Source organism: Muntiacus reevesi, chromosome 8 (genome assembly GCF_963930625.1).
Source record: "Muntiacus reevesi chromosome 8, mMunRee1.1, whole genome shotgun sequence".
NCBI lineage: Eukaryota > Metazoa > Chordata > Mammalia > Artiodactyla > Cervidae > Muntiacus > Muntiacus reevesi.
In genome coordinates, this window is record NC_089256.1 from 21330122 (window position 1) to 21344352 (window position 14231).

Here is a 14231-nt window from a genome sequence, read left to right on the forward strand (position 1 = left end):
TCTGGAGGAAGTGAAGAGCCTTATAACAGTGGCCCGGGTAACCTGGACTTGGAACCTGGATTCTGGTGGAACGTCTTAAAGACTCAGAATATGGCTATCTTGGCAGTCTCTTGACCTTGAGAGACATTAATTGGGATCTGAAGCTGCCAACCATAAAGGGAGGGCGTCCTCCCTTCAAAGCAAAACCCTCTGGTTCTCTCTGATCCCCTAGTCAGCCTGGGCTGCTGACCCAGAGCTCGGGGTGCAGCCAGCGCACCTGCCGCGCTCACCTGCCCCGCCCGCGCCCGCCTGGCACACCAGCACACGCATCTGCCCGCCCTCCTCGCCGCCGGCCTGCCCCCCAGGGCGTGTCGCCCAGTGGTCAGTCCAGCCCTCGCGAGGCTCCCTCTGTCGCCCGGAGCTGCGGCCAAGGGTCAGGAGGGCCCGGAGCCGCACCTGGAAGATGCGCCCCGTGACTGCCGGTGAGTGCAATCCCCCACCGGAGGGAGACGGGAAGGGGGGCCGGCACGGGAGAGTCGCCCCCTCGCCCTTCCTGGGACCCGCCGCGCGGAGCCAGAGGTGGGGGCGGCACGGGGAGGGTCTTCTCTTCGGGGATCAGGAAGGCGCGAAGCGAATCCAGCCGCGGCGCCAGTGGGCTGGGGTTTCGTCCGCCCTCCCGCCTGCCCCACCGCCCTAGTGGCGTGCAGGGCGGAGAAAAGAGGGGAAACCAGTGACTGTGACGCCTTGCCGGGAGAGCAGGCAGTGGCTGAGCGCAGCTAGAGCGGAACGCAGTGAGCCCTTAAGCGGCCCCGCGCTCCTGGGCCGGGAGGGGGCTGCCCGAGCCGGTCAGAGGCCCTTGTGAACTGCACTTGGGGTCCCTCGGGCCGAAGCCAGGGTATCCTAGCCACAGGTCCACCCAACGAACCCAGGGAATTATGAAGAGTGCAGAAACTTGAGTGTTTTAAGTCACCGGTCTGCGGGTGGCTGGGAAGTGGGGGCTCATTAACTAGGAGTGCCCCATTGTCACTTTTATGACAGTTCCTGTAGCGTCTTTTTATAAGACGCCCTACTCCCCACTCCTGTCCTCCAAACTACTTGAGCCTGCAGAATGTTTTGGGGAAAAAAAGTAAGAAAGAGACTGTTTCATCTCCCAGCACTCGTTTTCCCAGCAGTGGCCCCTGTGTGCCTCGCCCTCCCGCCTGCCTGTGAGTTCAGGCACCCTGGGGTCCATGTGAACCTCTGGCCCCTGCCACACATTCCCTTTCTAGTCAATTTTGCTGTTTCTTCCGTAATTGGAGGAAATCTGGATTCCTCCCAGAGTGTGGCAGCATAGTGGGAAGAAATGAAAAGATCAAAAATGGAGCTTTCTCCTGGCCTCTCTAGAGGTCACCCCTCCATCCCTGGGTGGCAGGCGACCTCCTTCCTCCCTGAGAGGCGTTCAGGTTGTGTGACCACACAGCAGAAAGTCCTGCTCATTGCTTTTCTGCTCCATGCCCAACATGTAGGAAAGCCCAGTTTTAAGACTTTTGTTGTCTTTGTGTAAAATATCCATGCTTTCTACAAAACCATTTTTCTATGAACAGTACTGCTTTGGGTAACTTGCATGGCTTGTAGGATAAATGTGAGGAGATGCACTTCTTTGCTTGGGGGAAAAATAAATCTCTTGGGGCACTGACTTTTATTACAGCCATTTTGGAAGAATTTTTTTTTCATTATTTCTACGTTGTATACTTGGGCTTTCCAGGTGGCGCTAGTGGTAAAGAATCTGCCTGTCAATGCTAGAGACAAATGAGGCGCAGGTTCAGTCCCTAGGTCGGGAAGATCCCCGGGAGGAGGAAATGGCACCCCACTCTAGCATTCTTGCCAGAAGAATCCCGTGGACAGAGGACCCTAATGGGCTACAGTTCATGGGGTCACAAAAAGTGAGACACGACTGAGCATCTGAGCACAACATATTGTTTAGTATATACTTATCATATGATTTTGCTGCTGACTTGGTGGAAAATAATTGAATATTATTAGATTGCTTTTCCCCCCACCTACTACTTTTTCACACGCAGTCCTTGTGATTCATTTGTGAGCTATGTGGTCCTTTCACATCAAGCTTTGAAGTCACACCGAGTTGTCATTTATCTGTGTGTGACTTGCAGAGAGAATACTCACAAAATGTCAGGGCTATGCCACTTTTGATTTTGTGAGCTAAGGATCTGACAATGCGTGGAAGTAGCATTTCCTAGACACTTCAGTCAAGCCCCAGGTCTGCCCTGAGTAGGGCTCTAGGAAGGACACTCAGACCGAAGGAGAAGGGCAGCTACCTGGAGCAGTCATCCTAATTCCTTAAAAGTACGGGTGCTGGCATGTGAACTTTGAAAGGTGAGTTACCTTGCAAGCCTGCTGAGATGCTCAGACGTGACACTTCCCAGCCCTACTGCCACAAAGCCTCATCAACAGGACTGTGACAGTTGTGGCCGCTGGGACCAGCAGGGCGTGGAGCCACAAAGCCGCTGAAACCCAAGTCTGGTCCACCCACCCCTCAGCGCCCCCAGCTTCTCAAGGACAAGAAGTGCAGGTGTGGCTGCTCCGGGGGCCCAGGGGGTGTGGGTCCCTGGGGGGAGGCTGCCAGTAACAAGCAGCATCCTCGTCCACTTGATGTGGAAGGGATCCCTCTTGAGTGTGCTCTTGTGGGTTCAGGATTGGATGGGCGGGGGGATCCTGAGACCCCCCTCACCAGTATCCTGCCTTAGTGTGCACTGGCTTTGTCCTCCAGCCTAAGTGGTCAGCGCCAGCCTGAAACACCCGAGCATCTGAGGGGAGGGGCGAGGGGGGGGCATACACACAGGTGCCCTAACAGAGGGTCTCTGAGGAGGGAGCTCCAGCTTCCTACCTGTGCCCAGAATGGCCTTTGCTCTAATGCTCATGGGTGACAACTGGTAGAAGCGCTCAGGACACGTCTGTGGGCTGATGACAACTTTATTGCCTTATGAGGAAAGGCCAGATCCTGGTCATAGAATCACAGAAGTTCCTGGACTCTGTGTACTTCCTCTACCTCCTCCTCCACGTCTGAAGGTGCTGGACCTCGCCTGCTGGGGTAGACCTCCCCGCCCTGCCCCCTGCACCGGGGCTGATCTTAGCCAAGTCCTTGAGCCCCAAGATGAATCCTCAGCCATGCCCCCCACTGCGGCCCCAGGTGCTGGCTCCACCTCCCGCCCGTGCCTCATCTTCCTACCGTAAACTGGTCCCAGTGCGTGCTGCTGGCTCTGCCCGCCCTGCCCAGGAGGGTTCTGGCTGCAGATCATGGCTCCTCCCAGTCACTGTGGGAAACCTGGCCTGGGGGTCAGCAGCTGCGCCCCTCCCCTGGAGCACAGACTCTTTATAGCCTTCCTAGGAGCCCCTGGAAAACGTTTAAGTTCCAAGTTCATGATTCCCTGTGTGAGGATGTCTGGGCTTTTATTCTGTCTTCATTATCTTCCCTGTCACTGCCACCGGTTTGTCCTGCTTCACGTGGGGACAAAACCATGCCTCCCTTCCAAGCAAAAGGGCATCAGAGAGGTGGCAGCCCGCTCCCTTTCAGTCTCCTCCAAACCAAACAGCAACTCTTTGCTCAAAGATCTCACGTGTGACATTGAGAAGATCTGAATAACCTCCACTTTACCAGTTTTCTTCAAATACAACACTTGTCTGTGAGTTGACACGTGGGACACAGTGAACTATTGTTTTTGAACCTGAGACTGTTGATGCCGAATCCATGTTTCCAGCAGTCGCATCCCACGGTTCACTCAGGGCGCATGCAGCAGCCTGTCTGGGACACCCTATGACCCTCGCCCCATCCCCGGTGTGCGGCGCAGACCTGAAGGGGAGACGCGGTGGGCAGCGCCGATGGGCTGACCTGAGGGTGCCCACGCAGGCCACACCCAGGAGGCCACAGATGCGCGCTGGGGCCTTTGAAGGAACAGATGGCCAGGGTCTGGAGGTGGGCGCAGTGGGGGCAGAGGGACAAACTCATCCCCAGGGTGCAGATGCAGCGGGCAGCTCAGCAGTGGGTCGGCGAGGCTGGAGCTTAGAACAGACAAAGGGGTTTCCGGGACAGCATGCCAGCTCCCCCTGGGCTCTCGCTGTTTTCTGTGGCTGGTTTTTCCAGCTTGGAGAGGTCCCTGTGCTAGGGACTGCAATAACCACACTGTCTCAGTCATTTCCCAGCCGAAAGCCTTCTCTGCATTATGTTCTAACCTTCTCAGAAACTGCATGGTTGGAAAAAAGAGGGAATTGATACTGAAATATGCACTTGAAAAAATGACTAAATGATCCAGGTGAGGCAGAGGGGTCCTGTTTCACCAGGTGACTACCTAAGTTAACCAGACACCCCCCAAGCACCTGTAACACTGACCGGTTATAACCCACCCCATGTTAGTCCAGGTCGGTGGGGGAGGTGGCTGGGGGTAAGAGAATCTCTAGGTACTAGCAATGAAGAGGGAGCTGAGATCCGGGGCTCAACATGGCCAGACTGACAGAGGTTTGCACTTCATCATGGCCAGAGAAAGAGGATACCCAGGGCTGGGCTCTGGAGAGTGGGAAAGGGGGCTGGGGAATACCCACTGGTCTCTGCTCAGGGCTCTGGGTGGGGAGACACCAGCCTTCTGACACAGACTAGGTGTCCAGCCATTCAGTTCACCTCTGACACCCACCACCCACAGAACCCAGGGGCAAAGGGCTGTGCCCCCTGCGAGCTGCCCTGTCTTCAGCCACAGGCTTCAGGGGCCACCCACACTTCTGAGCAGCTGGCTACAAAACGGAGGCTTCCCACCACTCCTAGGGCAGGGGCAGTTCTGGAACGATTCACAGAAGCACTGCAAGCACTGCTGTGTTTGCGGCTGCAGCTTTATCCTTTAGGACACAAATCAGGAGGACCAGCCAGATGCAGGGCTTCCCAGGGAAGGAATCTGCCTGTCAATGCAGGAGACACAGGTTTGAGCCCTGGGTTGGGAAGATCCCCTGGAGGAGGAAGTGGCAACCCACTCCGGTATTCGTGCCTGGAGAATCCCATGGACAGAAGAGCCTGGCAGGTTACAGCCCTTGGGGTCACAAAGAGTGGGACACAGCTGAGCAGCAGGCGTGGCCATCAGCAAAGACCTGGAGGGCCTAGAGCAAAAGTCCCGTCCCCACACCCCTGGGAATCGGGATACGTCCCCTCCTGGCACATCTGTGTGTTCCCCGCCAGGAAACCCCCCAAGTTTCTGAGTTCCAAGTTTCACTGGGATCTTATTACATCATTGGTACATGACTGAGCTGGCCTCCTTTCTCTCCCCTCTCCTGGGATTTGAGAGTGGGTCTGAGCACAAGTGCTCAGGGCTGGTGCACTGGGAAGACCCAGAGGGATGGGATGGGGAGGGAGATGGGAGGGGGGATTGGGATGGGGAACACATGTAAATCCATGGCTGATTCATGTCAATGTATGGCAAAAACCACTACAGTAAAAAAAAAAAAAAAAGAGAGAGAGTGGGTCTGAGGTATGGGCTGGGTCTTTCTGGCATGGCCAGCCACCCTCCCTGGAAACTATCCCAGGACCCGCCTCATTAGCATAAATTCTGGTGTGGATGAAAGGGGCCCCGTATGAACCACAGCAGACACTCCAATCAGGAAGTTATCAGAGGTTAAGGAATTCTGTGCCAGGAACTGGGATAAAGATGAGATATATCCTTTATTATGTACATGGGTGCAGGCTAAATCACTTCAGTTGTGTCCAACTCTTGGCAACCCTATGGACTGTATCCCACTAGGCTCCTCTGTCCATGGGATTCTCCAGACAAGAATACTGTAGTGGCTGCCATTTCCTCCTCCAGGGGATCTTCCCAGCCCAGGGATCGAACCATGTCTCTTATATCTCCTGCATTAGTAGGTGGATTCTTTACCACTAGCACCACCTGGGAAGCCTATTCTTTATTACACTCCAGTGATAAGTCAGCACCCACCATGGAGAGCACCTAGGTTCGCTACAAGGGACAAAGAGCCAGAACGGGGGACCTGAGAAGACAGAGGCCATAGCGATGAAGAGAGGTCTGTGGCGGGGCCCCAGCAGCCTGGCCAGTGGATTCCACCAAAGCCTGGCAGGGGACATGAGGAATTGGGAAGAGGCCCAGATGTCGGAGCCTGTCCTGGGCAAGATGTGGGGCAGGAGCAGACTGGGGAGCTGGAGAGGATCAAGGGTTTCATCTGGGGCCTGCGAGGCCCTGAGAGGCATCCTGGGTACTGACTGGTCAGCAAGGGGGCAGCCTTGTCCAGAGCTCGGAGGACGGTCCGGATGAGCTCATCTGAGATCCTGCAGAGAGACACAGAGGGGAAAAACCAGTAGAGGAGGCTAGGCCTGCCCAGGACAGGGGAACCTCCCGCCTCCAGGAGTGTGTATGCTGTCCAGGGAGGGTGTGGATGGGGCAGAGCCATCCGAGGGGCCTGGGGCTGGCAGCCTAGAGGCTCTGGAGGCCTCAACCAGCACAGCGGCCTGGAGCGCAGGGGGATGGTGAGGCCTGGAGCCACTCCAGGGTACAGTTATTTCCGGATGCTTTGCCTGAGAGGGAACAGAAAGAAGACAGTAAGGAGGTGTGGGGTCCAGTGGGCAGGCTCTTCCCCTGCCTTCCCCTCCCCTCCCTTGTTTTACCTTCATCCTCCATTCCTTTCTCCCTCTCTTTCCTCCCTCTCTCCCTTCCTTCATCCTTCCATCCATCCATTCGTCCTCTTGTTATTTCTCAGGACTGGACCTAAACACTGATGGGGGACATCCCTGAGTCCCCTTGTGCAGGGTCTTGGGACATCCCTGAGTCCCCTTGTGCAGGGTCTTGGGCCATCCCTGGATCTTGGCAGCTTGGGGAATGCTGCACAGTCCTGATCTGTGGACTCTTTATGGAGTAAACTCTAAAAAACTTGTCTGTGGAGGGACAGAGCTATCCCCCAGGCCTCTAGGAACCTAAGAGTGGGTCATTGCCTTGTCCCCAGGAGTTCAGAGGAGGATCCTGGAGTCTATCGACCAGACAGATTCTCTCCAGGGATGTCTGTGGAGGCAATCTGAGCGCAGTTTGGAAAAGAATTTCTAGACACAGAGCATTTCAGAAGGGAGTGAATTTATTATTAAGAGCAAAGAGCAGAGATAATGTGGGTGTTGGGAGCTGCTCAGCGGGCCGACAACTCCTGAAAGACCAGGGAGAGTCAACAGTTTTCATGGGTCAATAGCCAATTATTGTAGCCTCAAGACAAAATTACTATTGGAAGGTTAGCATTAGGTGATTGGTTGGGGTGCTGTAGGGTATTTGGGCTTCCCTGGTAGTTCAGCTGGTAAAGAATCCACCTGTAACACAGGAGACCCCAGTTCAATTCCTGGATTGGGAAGATCCTCCTGGAGAAGGGATAGGCTACCCACTCCAGTACTCTTGGGCTTTCCTGGTGTCTCAGATGGTAAAGAATCTGCCTGCAGTGCAGGAGACCTGAGTTCCATCCCTGGGTCAGGAAGATCCCCTGGAGGAGGGCATGGCAACCCACTCCACTATTCTTGCCTGAAGAATCCCATGGATGTAGGAGCCTGGCGGGCTATAGTCAGTGGGGTCGAAAAGAGTCAGACACAACTGAGCGACTGAGCAAAGCAGTGTGTTTACTGGAGTGGGCATTTTGTCTAACTGGGAGGCAGGAAGCTAGTTAGTAATGATCAGGGGGCTTAGGCAATGGTTAAAAAGGGGCTCAGTCAGCTTCAGAGTTGACCTTGATTCTGGGTTCTGCTTCCACTTCCGTGTGATCGGTGCAAAGCTCTGCACCTGTGGCCTGCAGCCGGACTCAACAACATCCTTCGCCAGGAACCGTGGGTGTCCCTCCAGCCTTGTCTGAGGATAATGACAGTCTGGGGGCCATTTCCAGTGTCACAAGGGTGACTGCATGCTCACGGATGCCAGGTCCCACCCTCAGCACTGGTGACACAGTAAACAAACCAGGGCGCCTCCGTCACCCTCCGGGTTTCTTTCTGCTTCCAGGAGCTTCCTAAGTCCCACGGGCTCTGGAGGGAAGGGCCTCTTCTGTCCCAAGGCCAGGTGTCAGGGCCGCCTGACGAGTCCTTGATGTGAGCCCGTGAGGAAGCTCACCAGCACAGCAGCAGATGGGAACCTCAGCCCGACCTCCTTCACATCCCACTCCTGTCACCTGCTCACGTCACCTGATCCTGTTCCCCTCCGGCTGTGCTTAGAAGCTGATGGGCTCCACTGAGTGCCCCCAGGCCCTCGCCAGCCCACCGTCCTGAGGAATTCCCCACGGGGCATTCTGCCAAGACTCAGGAGTGCCATCAGGAAAGCCTGGATGGGGTCAGGAGAGCGGGTGGAGGCACCCACATGCGTCTTGTCGTCTGTCTGTCCACAGGCACCCTGAAGGCAGTGTTCTTCATCTTCGTCTCCCTGTGTGCCTGGTACTCCGGGTATCTGCTGGCAGAGCTCATCCCAGACGTGCACCTGTCCAGCGCCGTCTACAGCATCCAGAGCATCGGCAAGAAGCCCGTCCTCAAAGGTGGGTACCACGGTGGGGTCAAGGCAAGAACTTGTAGCCCTGCTACAGCAGTGAGATTCGGCTGTGGTTTCTACTGCCATTTATGTTGATGAGAAAGAGGAGGAGGAGGAGGAAGAGGAAGAATCTTCTGCCCTAGTTCCCACTCCATTGCCCTGCTCACACCCCATGAGACCCCAAGCAAGCCATGATGTTAGGAAAGCAAGCTTTATATGCAGGATGCATTAAAAATTCACGCTGGAATAGGGGATGAAGTGAAATTACAAAATATCCACTAAAAATTACATTGGAAAATGTGTGGGACCCTGAAGTCATCATCTGTTCATTTTCCCACAATCTCGTAAATAGGTAGCTGATATACTTTTAACAGAAATAAATGATACAAAATTGTCACAGGTAAAGAGCCAGGTGATGATTTTAAAATGTTATTAAAAAACCATTCCTTTTCAAACTTGTTTACCTTTTGTGGCCAGGAAAAAAAAAAAGAACTTTTTAGATATTGACTATGACTGAAGTGTTTTTATTTTAAGTAGTATTTTTCACAGTGAATTTGCTTGTAGTCAGATGGATTTTATTGCGTGTGGATTATGAATGAGGCCAGTGCCCTGGGGGAGACCCTGTGTATTCAGGGAATGGATCTGCTCTCAAAGGGCGGACTTTCTCATTTTCTCCAATTTTATGCAAAATGGGAGTCTGTTCCGGGTGAGGGCTTGCCTCCAAGAGCTGCCTCTGACCTGATCTTTTTATACGGGCTCATTCATGTGGTTTCTGATTCCCGCCAGGGGAGCAGGGAGGCCCTGTCATCCTCCCTCGTGACAAAGCACATTGAGTTATTGGGAACCAAAGGTGGTGCTGAAAGCCAGAAGCTGTGTCCTGGATCCTACTGGCTTGCAGCCTCAGCTCTGGGGGAACTCATGACTGCTCAAGAGTCTGGTGGACACAGAGTGTGGAGGTTGTGTCTTGTGATTTGTAGTTTAACTCTCACGTGTGTTGACTTAAAAAATATTTACAACCTAAAAGTTGAGAGTTATGTTCTATTCAGTGGGAATTTTTTGGACTTCAGGTCCGGGAGTCAGCATCTCAAGTAGCTCTGAGAGAGAAACTCTGAGGAGGCAAGGGGAGGAGCCAGGTTATATAGAAGCCTTGCAACAAAAGGCAAGTAGTCTGAACATCAAAAGATGACCGTTATTTAAAGAAAACCAGATATCCCAAGTTAAGGAATTTGGCACTTTTCTATGTATGGGAAAACACAAGAATCTAGGTTCACTGAAATCATTCCTTTCATATGCGCCTCAGCTTTCCAGGCCCAGTATCCTGGTTTATGTCCTGAGTTCCTCAGAGCTCACCGTAGGAAGTGGCTGCAGCCTGATGGCTGCTAGATGGCAGATGTTCTTTCCTTCTTGAGTTCCCTCAGGGCTCACTGTCTCTCATAGGAGGGCTGCAACTGCTGATGACTGTGACATCCTTGTTTACTGATATGGCAAGAAGCACTCCATTTCTTACATGGATAAAAGATCAAAAGGGGACAGCATCCTCCATGGGGTTGGGCTGGCTTGGCGGCCACACTTACTCTGTGCTGTTATCCACAGTGTGGCTGAGGGAATGGATGTTCCCGAGGGACAGGTGCGCCCTGTCCAGGTGCCACCTTCAGAGCCCCTCTGTGCCTGGCAAACAGGTGGGTAGAGGATGCTTTCCTGGCCTCAGGACAAGGTTCAAGGACAGAACACAACTCCTGCAGGCCTCGGGACCCTGGAATCCTCTGTTACTTTGGGCTCTACACAGAGTTTGACCTACCTTCCTCAGTCCCCGAGGCTACGGGCCACCGTGAGTGACACACCCACTCAGAATCAGCAGCGAAGGAAGATCACGTTGAGGTGTGAGGTCAGTGTCGGGCACTGAGCAAGACGAACGTTGGAAACTGGGGCTCTGAGCACTGAACCCCCATGGCCCAGGCCCCGGAGTGAGACCACCTGCATCCACCACCGGGGGCTGCCACTCCTTCATCCTGGCTTGGCTTTGCCCACTTCATTACCTATTCCCTTAAAATGGCCCATTTCTTGACATAGCTGTGGAGGCCCTTGGTCATGGCTTTGGAATTCCATGGAGTTGACCCTTCCCTTTGTAAATCCAGTTCTCCCTGGGTTCATACCATCTGTCAGTGGGTTGGGTGTAGCCTCCCCACCATTCCTGTGTGATTTTGCATGCACGGAAAAGTCCCGCTGACTTGGCTCATTTTCTAGAGCCAGTCTCCTCCTGCTCAGGAATCTGGGCCGTGGTTGGAATCTGCCTGGACAGCTGGTCTTCGTCCTCTGGCCTCCCTGCCTCCCCCTGCTGCAGCCAAGCGCAGCAGGTAGGGATCAAAAGTGGTCAACACACAGTTTGGAAAAAGGAAACTAGAGACAGAACTAAAGTTTTAAAGTTGGGACCAGGGGACTCATGACCTCTAGGATCAAGGGCCCTGCTGACCGATTCCACATCACTTTTTTTGAGCTCTTAGTATGCAGAAGTATCCGGTTTTTAGATAACATAAGGTTCCCATGCCCCCAGTCATGTCCCAGAGTTAATGCTCTTCTCTGTAGTTTTATGTTAGCTCCTGGTACCAAAGGCATCACACAGCCAGGGGCAGCAATCTTCACAGGAACATCGGAAGAACCAGTGTTTCCGCAAGCAGCATTCTGAACTTGTGCTGACCCAGAGTTCCAAGGTTCACACCATGTTCCTCCTTAGCTCAGCAAGGCATGACGACCCCAACTAATGAGCCCGATGTACTTTTTCTTTAGATTATACTTAGTTGCTATATCTCACTTTTATTCTTTTCCCATGGTGTTCTTCTCATGACTTAGCCAGAGTGACAGGTGGCTGACTATTAACTCCTGCATTTCCCCCCTTTTTTTTTGTAGCAGAAGATATGCCAGTCTCACGGCTTCTTTCTTCATTAGTTCTCGGAGGACTTTTCATGTGCCTCTGAAGACTAAACAGAGGATTATAGTGAAACAACAAAGCATGTGTAGTGTTTTAATGAGACCACCTCTGATACCTTTGGTCCACTCAAGAAGACTCAATTGTTTAAGGCCCTCTGCTATTCCTTGAAGTGTATCTGTTCCTGGTAGTAGTCTAAGAGAAGCATGCTGCATGCCAATGGTTTTTGCCTGTTTAACATCTAGAGTAAGGTTGTCAGTCATATAACCCTGCAAGTGTCATCTAATATTTTCCCAGGTTTGTTCAGATTGGTTATATTCCTTGGGGGGTCACACAGAAAGTAGTAATGTTCTAGTCACACTTTAAATGCATTTGTAATTTAAGATTTTGCACTTCTGCCCCTAACAGTAGCACTGCAATATGTAGGTTCCTTTCTACATCCACCAACCTGTTGTTAATCTCCTCATCTATATGAGTTTGGGCTCCCCAAGCGGAACTGGCATTTTTATGCCACTCCTGCACAAAAGTGGTGGTTTGTACCATCTGATGGAGAGCTACTCCCACCACTGCCACTGTGGTGGTGATGGCAATAATGCCTGTTATGGTGGCAAGAAGGAGCTCAATGAAATACTTGGATCTTTTCAGAATGGTATTTAGTACTGTGAGCAAAGTATGCATGTCAGGGGAGGGTTCCCAAGGCCAACTTTGAGTTACTGGCAGCCAGACTCCTAAACTCCTGTGCAACATCACATAGAAATGGTTAGAGTTGAATCAAGCAAGTATATAGTTTGCAATCCTGGCAGGTTAGGTTCCTTTCTGGCTTGTTAATAGTTATAGTGCCAATCATATTCACGTATGGATCCCAAACACAAGTTTGAGTATAAAATGTCCAGTTTGTTGATGTATTGAATGACAGAGTATAAACTGTGGAATGAGAATAATTTCCATCCCAAATTCAATATTTCTTCAGGCTTATTTCAATACTTCTTCAGGCCAACTTCCATATTTATATTTGAGCCTTACCTGATTTGAGCTGTTGCTATGGAGAAGACATGCCACTCCCATGCCAGATAGTGGGATATTCTTAGTGTGTAGTAATAGTAGTGCGATTGTACTCACATACATGCCAATGCAGCTTCTTATAAGGATTGCAGGATGAGTTATGGTGTAAGCAATTAGACACTGTATACCCCTTAGGGGACCGGTCCCAGACAATTCCATGGAACCATTAAGTAAGATCACCACCTCAGTCCCGCTTCAATTATCCCAGTGTATTTGATCTTGTCGGTTGGCCCATATGCATCTGTTCTAACACAGGGCTCTATCTGATTTGGTAGATTATTTTGATTAGTTTCTCGATATCCAAAGCTCAATCCAGAAAGTAAATGCAGTTAAGCCTTAGTGTGATTTCTGTCCAAAGAATTTACAGAAAGTCACGCCTGCATTGATAGATTAAGACAGCGCTGGTAAGCACCCAGGCAAAGAGGCCAAGTGTCAAAACCCAAAGTACTACTGAAGGGGGTCTCCTCTTCCTTTTTATGAAAGACAAACGCTTGTCTTCTGGACCAGGGATCCAGGAGGATTCATTAACATAAACAGGGAGAGATCCACCCAATTAACAGGGCTTAGCAGTGGGGGAATTAGGTACATAGACTCAATAGGTATAATCCTCTGCTTCTGCCAAAGTCAGGTATATACTCACTGTGATGGTTATCAGGGCAAACATAGCCATGATCAGGTTGCCTGGAGTCACTGGCTGTTTCTGCTCGGTTTTACTCTACGAGCTGGAATCCACACAGGTTCTAGACCTTCTCCTGGGGAGATACAAGCAAACCCTCTTCCCCATGTAATTAACTTCCCCAGTGACTGAGCATTTATTAGTGGGTCTTGCCACCAAATCACAGGCTTGGCTGTATCTGTGGATGTAGCCTGAAAATGTCCCTCAGCTGCAGTTTCCATAGTTTGTGCTGAAATATTCAAAAATTGAGAGTAAATAAAGCTTTATTCAATATTGTTTGTTGTCCTATGGCATCGCCCCCTTTTTTGTTTTAGTATCGTATGTTTAAGTGATTGATTAGCCCTCTCCACTATGGCCTGTCCTTGTGGATTATAGGGAATGCCGGTAGAGTGTTTTATAGACCAAATTTTAAGAAATTGTCGGAATGCTCTACTGGTATAAACAGGGCTGCTATCAGTTTTTACAGTTTTTGGTAGTTTTATAACAGAAAAACAAGCATATAAATGTCTTTGTACATGTTTTGTAGTCTCACCAGATTGAGTAGTGGTCCATTTAAATTAAGAGAATGTATCAATAGTCACATGTATGTAAGAGAGCTTACCAAAGGGAGATATATGAGTTACATCCATTATAACTATGGGTTTCATATGGAACTATTTACCATCATTATATCAGTGGCTCAGTCACACATTTGATAATGTAAGGGATGACACTTTTTGAAACAGGCAATATAGAAAACAATATAGTTAGCAGTAATAGTAAAATCGTAAGTAAGAACTTTAAGTCAAGAACTTTCATTAGGTATAGCTCAGTAACATCTCCAGGTCATCTGACTTAGTTTTTTAAATGACTATGGCCTGTTAATTTGCTGGTTGTAGATCCTGGAGCATCTGATCTTCATTCAAAGACTGGTTATTGAGATAATCTTTAGAAACAAACTTAGAGTGTCCTTTTGAATAACTTAATTAAACCTCTTAACAGTGTAACATAAGCACAAGGAACTAGGCTACCAGGCTCATCTGTCCATGAATTCTCCAGGCAAGAGTACTAGAGTGGGTCACCATTTCCT

The 14231-nt window shown here is 51.0% G+C and overlaps 1 protein-coding gene across 1 annotated transcript in view; it reads left to right on the forward strand.

Annotated features, from left to right (window-relative positions):
- Positions 1-357: 357 nt before the first annotated feature.
- Positions 358-14231, forward strand: part of FAM3B (FAM3 metabolism regulating signaling molecule B) — a 60895-nt gene continuing 47021 nt past the window's right edge. Inside the window, exons 1-2 of the mRNA XM_065943266.1 lie at positions 358-461; positions 8365-8508. Coding sequence (XP_065799338.1) covers positions 443-461; positions 8365-8508 — 163 coding nt within the window. The 5' untranslated portion in view covers positions 358-442. The remainder of the gene's footprint in view (positions 462-8364; positions 8509-14231) is intronic.